This window comes from Parasteatoda tepidariorum, chromosome 5 (genome assembly GCF_043381705.1).
Source record: "Parasteatoda tepidariorum isolate YZ-2023 chromosome 5, CAS_Ptep_4.0, whole genome shotgun sequence".
Taxonomy (NCBI): Eukaryota; Metazoa; Arthropoda; class Arachnida; order Araneae; family Theridiidae; genus Parasteatoda; species Parasteatoda tepidariorum.
The window spans coordinates 48,382,088-48,398,159 of record NC_092208.1 but is presented as its reverse complement, the minus strand read 5'-3'; the positions used below and the strand labels follow the sequence as shown (position 1 = coordinate 48,398,159).

The window sequence follows — 16,072 nt, the reverse complement described above, 5'->3', positions numbered from 1 at the left end:
GGGATATACTTTCATAGAAACAATACTAACAACCAGTTAATAATGTAAATATGCAGTATATTAGTGAAATTGATAGGTAGAAGATTTTGGTACCCACTAATAGTTCTTAAGTTTCTTTTGATAAGCTTGAAAAAATTTAAAGGTTTTATAACAAAGACGTATCAGTTTTAATCAACATTTTGACTCATTATTTTATAATAAAGCTGTGATAAAAGATATATTATTGCATTGTAAAATTTAAATAAAAGAAAGGTAATAATCTATCTCCGTTGAATCACCATAAGGATGAAGTATTAAATGAAGCAATAACTGTTTAACCACGGAATGTCATTACCTGCTCTCATGATGTTAGTACGTACCTATGTTTTCCTGTATTCTACATCGTTATCATTTCCAGCAAATAGCTTTTCTTGAACGAAGATTGTAATGACCATTATGCATTAGTAAGATTTGCAGAAAGACACGAGATTTGTATGTACTTTTATTTCTCGAAAATGAGGAAGTGCTTTATGTGAGGGATTTAAGTAAATGTAAAAGACTTTTTTTTCTTTTTATCAAAATCAATATTTGGATGAAAAGTATGTTGTTGTTGTTTTGCTCATGCACTGTTTTAAACTACCAAACAATAAAATAAACAATATAGTGTATAATATATTAAAAAATAATATATTTCGCAAAAAAAAATCATCGGACAAAAACCTCATATAACTTGCCTCCGACTTTGACTGGCTATATAGATAAATAAATGGATAGATATAGATAAATAAATAAATAATTATTTAATTAATTAGTAATACATGTTATTAAATAAATAAATACATAAATAAATAATACATGCTTATAAATAAATGAAATAACATTCATGCTAATGATAATAAGAATAAATAAAATAACACACATAACATACATAATAACATACATAATAAATAAATAAATAAAATACATACATTGCAAATTTTCAAAAGTACTATATCGGTAAAAGTACTGTAAAAGTACTATACTTTAAAAAATATTGAAGAACTTATCGGTCCTGTAAAAAACTTAATGTGATTGTAACTTTTTTAAAGTTTTTTTTTATTGAATTTGAGTAATACTTAAAATTGAAAGACTACTAATGACTGCAAAGCAGGAACAAACAATTAATTGTTCTTCAATTCAAGGTTAAAAATAATACTTTAGATGTATTCACGTGTCTATCTTAGAGTTCGTTTGACCTTAGTTTCAAACCAAAATCGACAATAGTTTCAACAAACTTGAATATCTCATTGTTTGCATTCTTATTTTGTCTCATTTTTGTTTTACTTATGTATAATGATTTTTTTTAATAAATATGTCAAATTTTTATAACGTAAATATTTTTTTTTATTTCAAAAATATTTATTTTTAGAGTTCTCTTTTTCTCCGGGCACATAATGGGTTGTGCAGCTTCAAAAGCAGTACCACCACCTCCAAGTTCAACAGAAACAGGTAAAAAAAAGATTCTATGACATTTTCTTTTGCATTATGCATTAATGATGCTTTGTTGTTTGCATATCCGCTTCGGTTAAAAATGTACTTAGCTTATTTTTTTAATGCATACCTAATGTATTAAACGCGAGTTAAATATGATCACTTATATTAATGACCACTAAAATAGTACTAGTATTATTATTAAAATGTATTTTACAGAATTTCAAATACAAGTCATTTTTAATAGATGGAAAACTAGTAAAACAGAGGGGGGGGGAAAATAGGGCACATGAATTAGTTTAGATTCACCATGAGAAAAAAGTATGGTCAAAATTACCAACATATGGTAAAATGTACCCCATTTCTGGCTCTTTGGGAACACCAAAAAGCCCCATAGTTTGTACCGAAGAGCTTTGGTAAAATAAACAATAAAATATGATTTCATAATATGTGATAAAATTCGGTAAACATGGTAACTTTCAGTAAATGTGGTAACGTCACAGAACTTTAGATCAAGCTATAAAAACCATATATTGGCTAAAATTTAATTTTCATTTTTGTAATTTTCACTAAATGTGTGGTAACAAGAAATATAATTTTGAAAACCAGAGTTTCCGGTAAACCGTTGCTATATGAACGAAAAAAATATCAAATGAATGGTTTAAATATCAAATAGTTTGCTTTTATTACCACAATTATGTTTTAATTTATTTATTCATTTTTTGCCAGAAGCGTCATTAAAATATAACTCGGTAGTTTTTCCAGAATTTCTCCGTTCACGTAAGTGACTATGTCAATCATAATATTGTGAAAGCTTTGCAATTTTCGAGCAGTCTTTAAGTACATCAAATTTTGAAATTTATTCTCGCTTTACTGAAGACTCTCTTAGTAGCTTATAACAAACATAGGAAGTCTGTGATATAACAGGAAAATTTCTGCGATAGATCAGTTGCTTTGCATTTATGTGAAAAAATAATCAAAGTAGGAAATCAAGGAATTTTATAACACTCTTCTCAGATGCCCACAACGGGATGAATTTAATAAAATTTTCACCTATTAGTGGATTATATGACAAAAGAAACAATGAAAAATGAAAATTATGAAAAAAACGACAACCGAAGCTGACGTCTTCAGGGGGTACCAGTTCCGGAAGCCATAAATGCAAAACCTTTTCTACGACAGGTGTCTAAATTGCTCTCTCTGTACCCCAAAGGTTTTACCTAAGTCCAGGAAGAGAATACAATACAAAATATAAAATACATAAAGCAAATACAGAAGTATAAAGTCAAGACTAATACATAAGAATAAAATGCACAAGAACTTACTTGAAACATAAATCCCATAACCAAATTACACTACAGATTGCCAAACAACAACTAAATTGAAATAAACGAAAAAAGAACGCCCCCTAATTTGATGCGCAGAAGGGAGAAAAAAAGAAAGATAAAAAGAGCGAGAAAGTAGTGACATCATTAATAGAAATGCTTAACCGGGGCAACTCGTTCAAGACTTGATCTTGCCCTATTAAAAGAAGAAAATGAAACTAATAATAATTCTAAATTATTTTCTTAATTTTAAAATCAATATTACAAAAATTAAAAGAAAACCATTATTTTCTAAATTTTTCAAAAAATTACTTGTTGCCTCTTGAAAACTTTCAACATTATTACAAATTTTATTAATTCTAAACAATTGAGAAAAACAATTAAAGTTTTGAAAATTTTGCTGCACAAATTAGTATCAAAATTACAGAAAGAAATAACTTTAAATTTGAAAGCCTTTCCTTTATCATAAACACCAAGTTTAATTTGTTTCGGATGTCGTATTTTTTCATAATTTTTATTTTTTCCTTTTTCATTGCTTCTTTTGTTTCAATTCCTTTTGGATTTTCAGTAGTATAGCGCTTTTTTCCACTGGAAATTTTGTTTCTAATTGCTTTACTTATTTTGAATTCTTTTCTTAATGTGGATTATATGACATAATTTTCTTTCAATATTACACAGTGCTCTCTTGTAAGATAGTAAGATTGAAGAAATTGTTTCCGTTTATTCTATCACGCGAGAGAACCTTTTAACAGTACTTAAGGGAAATTTCTTGCAGGGTAAGTTAATTGCTTAGCAGCTATGAAAAAAAAAAAAAAAACTAGACGTAGATGAGAAAATCAAGGCACTTTATCAATCTTATTTATGGAGAGGAATTACAGTTATTTGAATTATTTTGCAAAATTTTTCCAAAATGCATAAGAGTACCTTGTAAGTATGCTTGTTAATTTGTAATAAAGACTTCAAATATCATTTAATAAAGGTGTTTTAAAAGACTTTCTTAAAAATTTTGCTGAAGTGCCTCGTAATTGCTACTAATGTAAAAGGCTGTTAAAAGAAACTGTTGCTTATTTTTTCTTCCACTAAATTTGATTGGAGTTATAAAAAAACAATTTAATTAAAATTAAATTGCAAGATATGAAGTAATATATGATGCGCTTTCTATGAAAATAGTTTTTATACAAGGCTCAGCTTTAAAGTTACAACTGTTTCAATATTAAATACAAGGTTTTATTGCAAATTTTATTTCCGTTATTCAAATTCAAAAGTTAAAGCTCTTACTTCAGCAGTTCAAACAGATAACAACTGAAAAAACTTGATTTTGCTATAAAATAAGTAGCCTAGTATTGGCATGAACGTGAACTACATATGAATATTTTTGTTTTGATTAACGAATAAAAACAAAAATACGTCCAAGTAAATGTCTTTATATTCGTCATAGGAGAACCTTTGTCCCCTTTGTCAGAAAGAAACTCAAGTTTTTTTCCCTTAGTTTTCTTGACCAAATGACCCTTGGGTGTATTCGTCTTCTTACGTGACATAAGCATCGGGTTGCCCATGGCGACTACAAGTTTCCTCTTTCTATAAGCAACGAAATAAAAACATTGAAGTGTTACCGAGAATCTATTATGACCTAATCTATTCACCGACCTTCTGGGTAAATTCCAATAACTGGCCATGACAGCGTTTTTACTTTTATACCATGGCGATGTCATTTACTTCGTCGCCAAGTTATGCTTGTTCAGAATCAATTTCAAGGGAATTATGTCGTCGGTGAGATGTTAAGCAAACACTGAACTTTCTTTATAAAAGTTAAGGAACGATTAATTATATTTTGATTGTCGCATGATTTAAAAAGTTTTTGGAGGGGCACCGTGACTTTAACAAGTTAATTCAGAGAGGAGAAGTAACTTATATAAAATTATTAAAAAATAATGTCACCATCATTATTCAAAACTAATTGTTTTTGTATATAATTAATTAAATTCGGTATACAAATTTTCATTGCCATAAAGCGTCTTATGCGTACAATGTTTGAACGAAATTAGAGTACACGGTGACAGTAATTCTAAAAATTTTATATTTGCTACAAAAGTTGAAAAAAAAACTTCCATCTGCTAAATATCTGCAAGATGATTATGTTTTTAATATTCTTAGCTTAAGAATATTAAAAATATAGTAAGTATATTTTAAATATACTTAATATATTTTATATACTTAATATATATATAAGTTTTTTTAAAATTAAGTATAATTATTGCATTTAAACTTATGATGATTCCTGATTTATTTTCTCCCTTATTTGTGTAAAACGTTTGGTGGGTGTTCTTGATATTTCTTATTACTGAGGAAAGCATCCATATACCCCCATTCCCCGAATCAGTGGTACCCATACTAAGAATGATAAGAAACTATTAAAATACTCCTGAAATATTATATTTTCAAAACTAAAGTTTAGAAAAAAGATACACGAGAAAAAAATCACGGAGGACTTTTTGATGGACCTAATCCGCATTTGCGTTACATGGAGATGAAGACCACAAGAACCTCCCACTGTTAGCCTGACGTCAAGGGAACTCTAGCCCATGATCTGTCTACCACTGAGGATATTTCACGTCAGTGCAAGCTGGATGTGGAGTTCGTATCAACCAGTCATCACTGGGATTCGAACCCGGTCACTTCATTGGAAGACGAACGCTCTATCGTCTGAGCATCGCGGCTCTTTTACGCTCAAATTTGTAGTGAAGAGGAATATATATGTTAGTGGGATTATAGTATTTAATTTTGACATTTTAAAATTCATTTTTATTGATTCTTAGAATTAGCACCCCTTTTCCCATATTTCAAAGAAAAATTGAGGAAATATGGTTCTTTTTTTGAATTTGCGAGTATGGAATCTGCTGAAATTAAAGACATACCTTGTGAAATATGTTAAATATTTGTTTCGCTTTATCAACGCGCGGACGGGAAACTGAGCAATAACGACCGTCAAAATTTACTGCAATTTAAGTGCAAGGTTAACTTGAAACATCTTATGGTGTAAGTTAAACCATCTTAAGCTTGGTTATTCGCTATGTTTCAGCTTGAATAGAAACATAGCTCAATTTAAAATTTGATTAAGTTGCAAGAAATTTGCACCTAATTACAGTTCAACATCTTTGATCACGCAGCTCCTCTTCTACATATGCCCCTGAAGAAACATCTATCGAAATGTTTGCTAAGTAAAAAACAAAGTCACAAGAATGTCTCCACGCTAGTCTAACTCTCTAGCTCTCAATATTACCTGGGTGGAATCTTCAGCAGCTAGCATCCAATAATCTATTAGCGGCCTCTAATTTATAGTTTTTTTTTAAAAGTATAACAATAAATTTTTTGTAGAAATTTCCTTAGTATTTAACATTTTGTAACAATTGCCCTTGGTGCAAACAATTTGCCATCACCAGATCTGGTTGCTGGTATATCGATGCAGGTAAGCAAAACATACGCTATTACCCCAAAACGTAAAAAGTAAGGAAAATAAGAAGCATGATGCGCACTCAGAGAAGATAACAAGTCGCGCCAACAGTGAAGGAAGTTATCTAAAGATAATGTGTGTATCTGGACTTTGATGAACAGAAGTGGAGTAACTGTATGCTTCTATTTAAATTGTATCAATAATGAAGGAGGTTTTCTAAACATAATGTGTGTATCTGGACTTTGATGAGCACTAGTGGAATGACTGTATGCTCCTATTCAAATTGTGTCAGCAATTGAGGAAGTTATTTAAACATAACATGTGTATTTAGACTTTGATGAACATAAGTGGAGTAACTGTATACTTCTCTTTACCATAAGTATAGACTAGAGAAGAAAAGTAAAATAAAATAACAACAAAATTGATTATAGTAGATACAAATTTATGAATTGATACACATAAACAACATTTTAAAGAATTAACATTTTCAAACATCACGATTAACACGGTTATTACTAGAACAGAGACAATTTGCCATCTGGATTTTGCACTGAAGAAAACATTGTTCTGCTCTAGATACATATGTTGTTTCAGCAGAATTGTGCATACTTCCTGCTTACACCATAAGAACATTGCATGTTTAAAAAAAAATTTTATTACATCTACAATCTTCAATAACTATTATTACCTTCGTATAACAAAACAGATTTTTAAACTTATACGAAGCAGTTGGTTTGAATTCTAAATTCTAGAATTTGCTGAAAGAGAGTATGAATAAAATATTAAATTTTTAATGAAGTTATAGGAACATGCTCAAAAGATTTAATCGAGATGACTTTAGCTGACATCACTTCACATGCCTGCCTAATTACTCTGTACCAATCAACACTCAGTTACCAGTAGCAACCAGTTGATCAATTAAAAACGTTTATCTAATATTTTATAATTCATGATTTGAGGACAAATCAGTGGAACGTTATTGAAAAATTTTGTAATTTGAGGACACCCATATATTAATGGAAAATATTAATTTATCTGAGCAACAAAAACTTCTTTTTAAAAAATTGATAAATAATGCGAGTTTGCTGAAACATCTTCATCAAACTTATGTTCATTACTAAGCTGTTGTGAAATATCATATAATATTCTACATTTGAACTCATGTAAAATGAATGAGAACCTGAATATTACTGGATACTGAGCAATAACAACCGTCAATATTTACTGTAATTTAAGTACAAGGTTAACTTGAAACATCTTAGGGTGTAAGTTAATGTGTTTCTTTTTTTTTTTGCTGAATTTTTTTTAAAGACGGGTATAGCACTTTTATATGTTAGCATGGTGCTTATTTGTCCTTAGCTTGTATTCTCCGTGCGACAAAACTATCTTATTAAAAAAAGCAAGTGCCTTTCTGATTTTTTTTTGTTGCTATTTCACTACATATTAAAAATATACGGGTGATTCTCACGAAACATGACAATTCACTGTCCCTTGCTCCAAGATCTAATACTAAAAGAACTTTTAAAAAAAAATAATAATAATAAATAGCATTGCCGTTAGCATTTTAAAATGACTTTGCACTAGCATTGACTGTTTTGATAAGTTAAAAAATTTAATTGAATATCAAAATGTCATTTTCCTGGCATGTCCCAAACAATGCTTCCTATAATAACTAGCTTCAAAACTTCCCATAAATTTTTCAATATATAATTTTTTTTATCTCAACTGGTGTAAGCATTTCTAGAATATAAGTAGAGTGTATTATTTATAAAAACTTCGTTTAAAATGATTTCTTCTGTCAATAATTTGTTTGTCCCAAGAAAATCTCATTTTCCTGACTACTTTTATTTAGTGGTTTATAACCAAAATAGATAGAGCCAGCAGTCAATATCTTATGTTAATAGACTTATTAGATACCCTCCTATATGAACATGTCTTGTTGCATGAATAAAGAACCAATTTTCAGGTTCAAAATCTATTTCAAAAAATATTTCAAGGTGAGTAGGTTTTTGTGATGTCATTTTCCTGGTTTCTTGAAATCATTAATAACATAAACTACACAGATTTATCTGAGTTATTTTAAGAAATCCTGTTGTTTTCTGCAGAATATGAACGTCTTAGGCCAAAATATTAAATTAAAGTAAAGTTATATGCAATAAAATGGCGAATTTGTCATTATCCTGGCTGTCATTTTCCTGGCTTAGGAATGCCAGGACATTCAAGTGTTACCAGAAATTTTTTTTAACTGCTAATACTGTAAGGAGGGAGAGCAAATATTAACCTAATAACAAGTTTATGTATGATTGTAATATGCTTGGATGTAATCAAAGTTATTTATTTATTTAATGATTGATTATTATACACAATTTTATTCTGTACATATCAGCAACAAAAATTTTTTTGTTTCTTTCTACAGTGGATAAAAAGAATTAATTTAAGCGATTTATGGTCCAACTAACATAAAGGCTTAAGTTGAGTTACTTACTATTAACTTAAAATGACTGTTTTTTAAACTTCTAAGGTAATATGTCATTTTCCTGGCATGCAAGATTTGGAGAATTTCTATTTGATTTTTTTCCCCGGGCAAATGTCAATAAACTACACTGCCGTCTATAAGATATTAATAAGTGTAGCTAAAGAAGTATACAAAAAAGATTTTAGATTATTTTGAAGACTTTGAATTTGAGGAAATTTTTTGGTCCGAATTGTCATGTTTCGTGAGAATAACCCATACATGTTCTCTGAGAGTTTCGTGGGAATTTGAGATCACATGTTGGGGACATTTTTTTGACCGCAAGGAGTTTGAAAGTTTTTATGTACTATCGATGAAATTTGAGGACTGTATTCAAGATTTGATGATGACTGATCCCATTACAGTATTTTGCTTTTTTTTAATTAACATGTCATCTATGTAATGAAGGAAGAGTGCATGTTGATGGCCTGTTTTAATTGGATTAAAATTTTTAATAGAAGTTAAACGAAACTAAAAATCAATAAACGTGACTAACGCTTTTTAGCTGTTAGTAATATTTTTTACCTATGACTGTTTGATTTGATTTCCTTCTTCATTCCATTTTTCAAAAAATAAACAAAACTACTGCACTCTGTTCTGGAATAAGTTTTTGCATTTGCACATAAAAAACCAGATAGATATTAAAAAAACCGGTTTTTTTGAAAATTTCTCAATTTTTTTTTCTGAAAAAATATAACAAAATTGCAGTATTCAACATTTAACTGTTTGTACAGTATATTAAAAATTTCAATTTTCATAATAATTGAGTCATTTCGCTAAACAGAAACTTACGCTGTTGCCATAAAATGAGAGTAAAAGTTTACCGACCCGTAATGCAGCGTTGCGGCAAAAGGCAGTAAGTTATGAATGACTCTCTTCCGCTTACGTCATCTGATTAATGGTATCTCGACACGCTCGCTTACTTCCATCATTTTCCAGTTTATGTTTTCGGGTACGATGAATGAGATACAGGAATATGACTGAAAAAAAAAAAGAAATTCATGTTCTAACACGTTTTGGATTCGTTATGTATTCTGATGTTCGGAATACATTTGAATATTTTCTTTATTTTAGTTTCGTTTGATATTTTATGGTTTGCAATAGCTAGATGTTTATAAGCTTTTTTTCAAATGATAGATACTTACTTTTATCACATTACTTTGTTTATGTATATGAATAATTTTTAAATTCATGCATTAAATTTTTTATTCCAAATTTTGTTAAAACAGCAATTTCGTAGCCTATTCTGATGCAATTTTCCGATATCAATTATTAGCAAACACAAAATTTAGATAATTTATAAAAGTAATAATATCAATTCAAAGGTGCATGGGCATTCACTTTAAAATAGGGAAGAGCTTCAGGCAACGCTGCATGACGTTTCCATCCATGGGTTGAAATGCAATTTTCAATCCTTATGATATGTGCTATCTTCCTTCCAAGTTGGTGACGAGAACTTTTTAGTGATCTCTTTTACATAATAAAGTACTACTTTGAGTAGCCATTTATAACGTATAAATTATCTACAATTTGTTAGAAATGTAATCTTCATTTACAAAATGAATCATTACTGCACAGTAAAACGTGTTTTTGAAACCGAAATACAATTTTGACAGATGTTTTGAGACTTGAATAAAATCTTCAACCGCTCTTATAATTGCCAGCGCAGTTGAATTCCTTTAGAAAGTTCTGGTGAGTATGGATCACTTGACTTGAGAAAAAGCCTTTTAATATTTAAAAAAGCTTCCACTCGTCCTTTGAAAATGAAGTAGTTTAGATATCTTAATGGAACTTCTGCTCCCTGTTTATTTTGTTAAAAATTTGATTTCGTAAGATTTTTTCTTAACTTTCAGCAAAAATTATATAGAATCTTCATTCTTAAGAAAAAGTCTTAAAATTGTCTCCAGTAAAAATTTGATCGATTAAAACTGAATTTGAACTTATTATCTAAATTTTGGGAAATTAAGGTAAAGTGGATCCTCGATTCGGAACATAATGAAATCTACAAAAGCCCTTACACATATTTTATGTATTTTTTCACATGTTTTATGTAGTCTTATGCCAATATTTAATTCTCTCTATAAAGTCGAAATTCGAGATCAAACATTACTCAGTACGAAAAACTAATTAAAATATGCACTAATTCTTGTGGATCTTTGTGTATAGATATTTATTAGGAGTTTTTTTCAAAAGTTAAGAGTAGAAATAAATGTTTCGTTTTGGACCCCGATACTACGAACAATTATCGATGTTATGAAGTAATAAATTTAATAAATTAGATTTTAGCTGTATTTCAAAAGTTTTTATTTTTTTAATGAAAACTTTTAAAGTATAAAGCAAAAAAAATGCATAATTTTTTAAACATTCTGATATTTTTTTGACTATAAAATTTAATCATAAAAAACAAGTTTTGATAAATAAGTCCAAGACGACTCCTTATTTATATGATCACATCCTTTTTTTAATGAGTATTAGTAATTGCTTTGCTTAATAACTCAGCCGATGCATCCATTCGACATAAGTCTTAAAAAAATGCCTCACATTTTCTCCTCCGTTGAATTAACCAAAAGTCCACCTAAATTAAATAAATTTTTAAAAAATAAACTCGCAGCACTAAAGTAATTACTCTTTACAACCCAATTTATCCTAGTAATTCTCTTTACTCCATTGTGTAACTCCTTTGCGCTTGGATTACTCCAGTCCTTCATTGTAATTCAAGCAACTAATGACTTTGCAGAATGAAAATCAGTATTTCGAGTCACGTAAAGGACCAGAGCGTTGCACTTTCTTCGAATAATGCACTACAGTACGCGTGAATTATTTCGAGACCAGGATTATTTGCTGTCGAACGTTGCTTTTACAAAGAGTCCTATATTTATATTCTTCTCTCGGATTAAAAAAAAAAGAGAGAGAGATAAAAATCTTGTGAGACTTTTTTTTGTTTGTGTACGGAGTATGATTAATTTATTTTCTTCTTATTATTTTGATCTAAGAGATATTAACTGGCAGACTTTTTGGCGAAAAATGTCGAGTAACTTTTTTCCCTTAAATCTTCGAAAAGAGGCTGCCTGATTAGTTCCCCTTTGTTGAGTCCTGTCCGACAATAAGGCTGAGATTTTTTAAAAGGAAAGCTCCACAGAAAGAGTAAATGACCTCTTATTTGCATAAATTATCTTAAATGTTGGCAACGGTTTGTAATGGTAAAGATTTTCTAATTATGTACTTGGAATTTTCTACTCATGTCATGGTTACCTATTACAAATACAGTTTTCTGATGTTTGAAAAGTATTAAAAATGAATTAGTGAGGTGAACGCTTACTACTGTATCGTTTTATTTATACTTTTTGGTTCATCGTAAACTATACTCTTGAGATTTTCATTCTGAAATAACGGTGAAATAATCAGCAGCAGTCTATCCATCCAATTTACCTTAGAATTTTACTGTTTGGAAATTTTTTTTTCTTCCCTTTACGTGTTTGAGTCCGTTTACAGCTGGTATGGTTAAAAAAATCACGAGTACAAAACTATACGGTTTTGGAAACAATACAACTTGCATGGTTTCAATATCATTCACTTGAAATTTAATTCGGCATTGGAGTTAGAGTGCCGTTTAGTTGTGTTTTGTCAAGTTAATCGCTGAATGTGGCTTAATTAGTTTATTTAGTGCAGCAATCTGTCGTGCGAAATGGGGATTACTAAACTTTTTTTGTTACACAGTTAACTGCTTGAATGTGGCATGCATAGCCTAGTTGGTTGAAGGTTCGACTTGCGCTCTTGAGAACGAAGAATTTATGTGTATTAGATGGTGACTAGTGCATGTTGAGTCTGTTGGGGTCATAAAGTCCTTCAAGTTCCTATAGTAAATCAATACCTCTGGGAGTCTGAATTAGAGATTGATCGTTCTCTGGTTCAGTTCAAAATTACGATAAGTGGATGAATGAATGAAATATGATTTGGTACCCCCTGTAAAATAGGCTGTGACTTGTGTGTGGTGGAAGTCGTATTCTTGGCCACAGATGGCGCCACTGAAAAAACACGGAACGCACCATCTGCCTTAAAAATTCGCGTAATTCCCAAGTAGGCTTGCTGGCTGATATTGGCAAGTGGCATAAGTAACAAAAAAAAATCAGCAACACAATTTGAATGTTATCTTTCTTATGGTTTTTTTGTAGTTTTGATGGATTGCTGTAAAATTACAATTAAATAATTATTTGACCATTTTTGACAATTTTCGAACAACGTATAAGAGTTTAAGGAAACTGTAAAATTTTATTTTCAATAAAAAATGTATCGATAAGCTTTTAATTTGTCTTAACTTTAATATTCTAAAATAACTTTTAATAAGAAAATGTCCAGTTTTTTAAAACTTATATCAAAAACTGAAATTAAACGATTGCTATTAAAATAAGCTTTAAAAATTTGCATAATTTACATCTATGGCCATAGAATAAGTTATAACTCCCAGAAATGTCATAATGTTTTGTTTTCATTATCTGTTACACGAGTTTAAACCTGAAAATGCGGAAATGATTCTAAACATATAGAAACAAACATTAAAGTTTTGCAAAACTTGCAAATTAATAAAAAAATGAAATTTTTTTTTTCATAACCGTCGTTGAATAGCCAACCCAATTTTGAGTTCACGACAACCAATATTCAACTCCGTAGCAATTTTGAACCCAATCCAGAAGACAAAGGAACTCCTGAAGCAAGTATTAGGAGACATTTTGCTTTCGTGGAGGTCTCTTTGATGGAACTTACTCACATTTGCATTACGTGTAAAGCAAAACCACAAAAACCACCAATCGTTAGCCCGATGGTAAGGAAACTCTAACCCATGATCCGTCTGCCACTGAGGATATTTTGCGTCAGCATTGTTGTTGGTATGAGCCGGGTGTGGAATTTATATCGATCATCCATCGATAGGATTTGAACCCGGTTCACCTCATTGAATGGCAAATACTCAATCCATTGAGCCACCACAATTAAAAAATAATAATATTGAAAAAAAAAAGTCGTAACGTGAATTTTTTTAAAACTAACAACAAAAGTTTTAAAATGAAATTTAAAAATTGATTTTAAATATTTCAAAACAATCCTTAAAATTCAACATAACTTACAATCGAATGTCGTAAAATAACTTCTTACGGAAAAAATATATTTTATATTATTATTTAATATACTAGATATTTTTCATTATAATCGTAATATAGACATTCGTAATATAGATATTCTTCCTTTGATAACAAACATTTCCAACTGAAGACTAACATTATGAAACAATTTTAGACGCTTTCTTAAATCTACATTAGAAAAAACTCAAGTGCTCTAAGAAGTTATTAATTACACGAATTCAAATTTTTTTTAAAAATAGATGTATAAATATCGTTAACCCAAAAATAATTGTAAACAATTAATATTTTTTCAATATTTGGCAATTAGTTTTTGTTATTTAATTTATAAACAATTGAAAGAAATGTAAATAATATAGAAATTTTTTAAATTGGTTATGCACAAACAAAACATTGCAAAAATTGGGCCGTTTGCACAAAATATTTTTATCCTGTTTATCATAGAAATTTATTTAGTTTCAGTTTGACCAACAGGCGGTTTTGCAAATGGGCAAAACTGAGAGAATGTTTCACTCCACTATACTTCATATATTCTCTTCATACACTATTTTCCTATCTAATAATGTGAAAAAACTGGTTTTGCTATGAGGAGAAGATTGCGGGTTAAAATACGACTTTTTACGAGTAGAACTATCAGTTCATGAAAATGGAATTTTAGTAATTTTTATGGTCATGTTGTTTGACAAGAGAGCACCGCTAAGGTGAAAGAGTTACTTACCTAAAAACTCTCCCTCCGGATAGATGGCAGCACCACTCAATCGTGTCACTACTTCCTCAATTTATACATAGATCTAAAGAAGAAGGAAATTTTATCCTTTTCCACATGTACTCATGGTACAGCTTAGCGACTGATGAAAAGACTTTCGATTCTACAGATTTTAGGAGGACGTATATTGCATGTACTGGGTGGATCTTAGTGGATTTGTGGACCCTGAAAGAAGGAGGATGCTCATAGATGACGAGAGACATATGATGACGAGGACATAGTAACCACTGGGTTACTATGTCCTCTACGATGATTATTTCATAAACAATAACTAATACCTTCAATTTAATTGTTTTCATTTCCCTTTCTTGCTCACATTAATTCCTTTGTCCTTTTAGTGCCGAAACCTGTAGCATTTGAAATTCCAATTGAAGAAACTGCAGAAACAAATAATAAAGCAAAAAAACCTCCACCGCAAATATTGCAGGTAAATAATACAATTCTATCTCACATATTTTATTTCAAAATAACTATTACGGAATCATTTGCTTGAAAAATTATTATCTTATATTTTGTTCAAGATTAGTTCTACTAATTTTAGAAACAAAATTAAAAAAACTTGCAGCTTCCTGTAGTGAAATTTGGTGCTTGTTGTCTTTATTAGTTTTCAACTATTTAGGCAAAATTTTATTAAAAATTACACACCTTGAATCTATTAACTTTTATGCATAATCTTGGTATTACAGATTATTGTAAATTAACAGCAATTAGTATTATAAATTGTTTGGTAAATATTTACTTTTAATAAGTTTAAATGTACTGAAAAAAATTGAGTAATTGATCTCTGTCCAAGATTAATCCAAGATTAATTGTGACATCTTCATAACTTAGGGTAAGCATTTTGGTAATTATAGTTGATATTAGATTTTACACGTATATTAGATATCACGGTTGTTCTACTTTTATAGTTCAACATGTCCTATTTTTTTTTTTTTAACATTGTAACTCATTTAAGTTTCACATTGTTTCAATCTTAATTTTTTTAACCCTTGTGTACTACCTCCATTTTTATCTTTCATGTTAATGTGCTTTTTTTCCATTTTCAATACCTTTTCTTTCAATTAGGGGAGAGTCGGGTACCCCCGCCCACAGTATATTTCATATGTATAGAATATTTTTTCAAGTCAATGGGCCATCGGACATTAATTGTTATATTAAAAAAATATTCTATTCAAAGTTTTAAGTATTTATGAAGCTGTTAACATGGTAAACAATAGTTTTGAAAATATGTTGAATACAGTAGTCATGAAATTAAGAAAAATTGGTTGAATGTTTCGATTAAACTTCATTTTAATACTAAAAAAATAATTTTTTCTATACATAGAGCATTAAAGTATGTAGTCTTAAGTTTTATTTGCACGAAGAAAGAAGTTTATATGTGAAAAATTGTTCGAGTAATTACAAATTTACAAAAAAATTGGAGTAATTCATTTCCTT

The 16,072-nt window shown here is 29.6% G+C and overlaps 1 protein-coding gene across 2 annotated transcripts in view; it reads left to right on the top strand.

Annotated features, from left to right (window-relative positions):
- The window catches only part of LOC107446920 (uncharacterized), a 50,314-nt gene that overhangs the window by 11,469 nt on the left and 22,773 nt on the right, over nucleotides 1-16,072 (top strand). For both annotated transcript variants that reach the window (XM_016061698.3, XM_016061699.3), the window contains 2 exons: nucleotides 1,388-1,467; nucleotides 14,974-15,062. In XM_016061698.3, coding sequence (XP_015917184.1) covers nucleotides 1,413-1,467; nucleotides 14,974-15,062 — 144 coding nt within the window. In that variant the 5' untranslated portion in view covers nucleotides 1,388-1,412. The remainder of the gene's footprint in view (nucleotides 1-1,387; nucleotides 1,468-14,973; nucleotides 15,063-16,072) is intronic.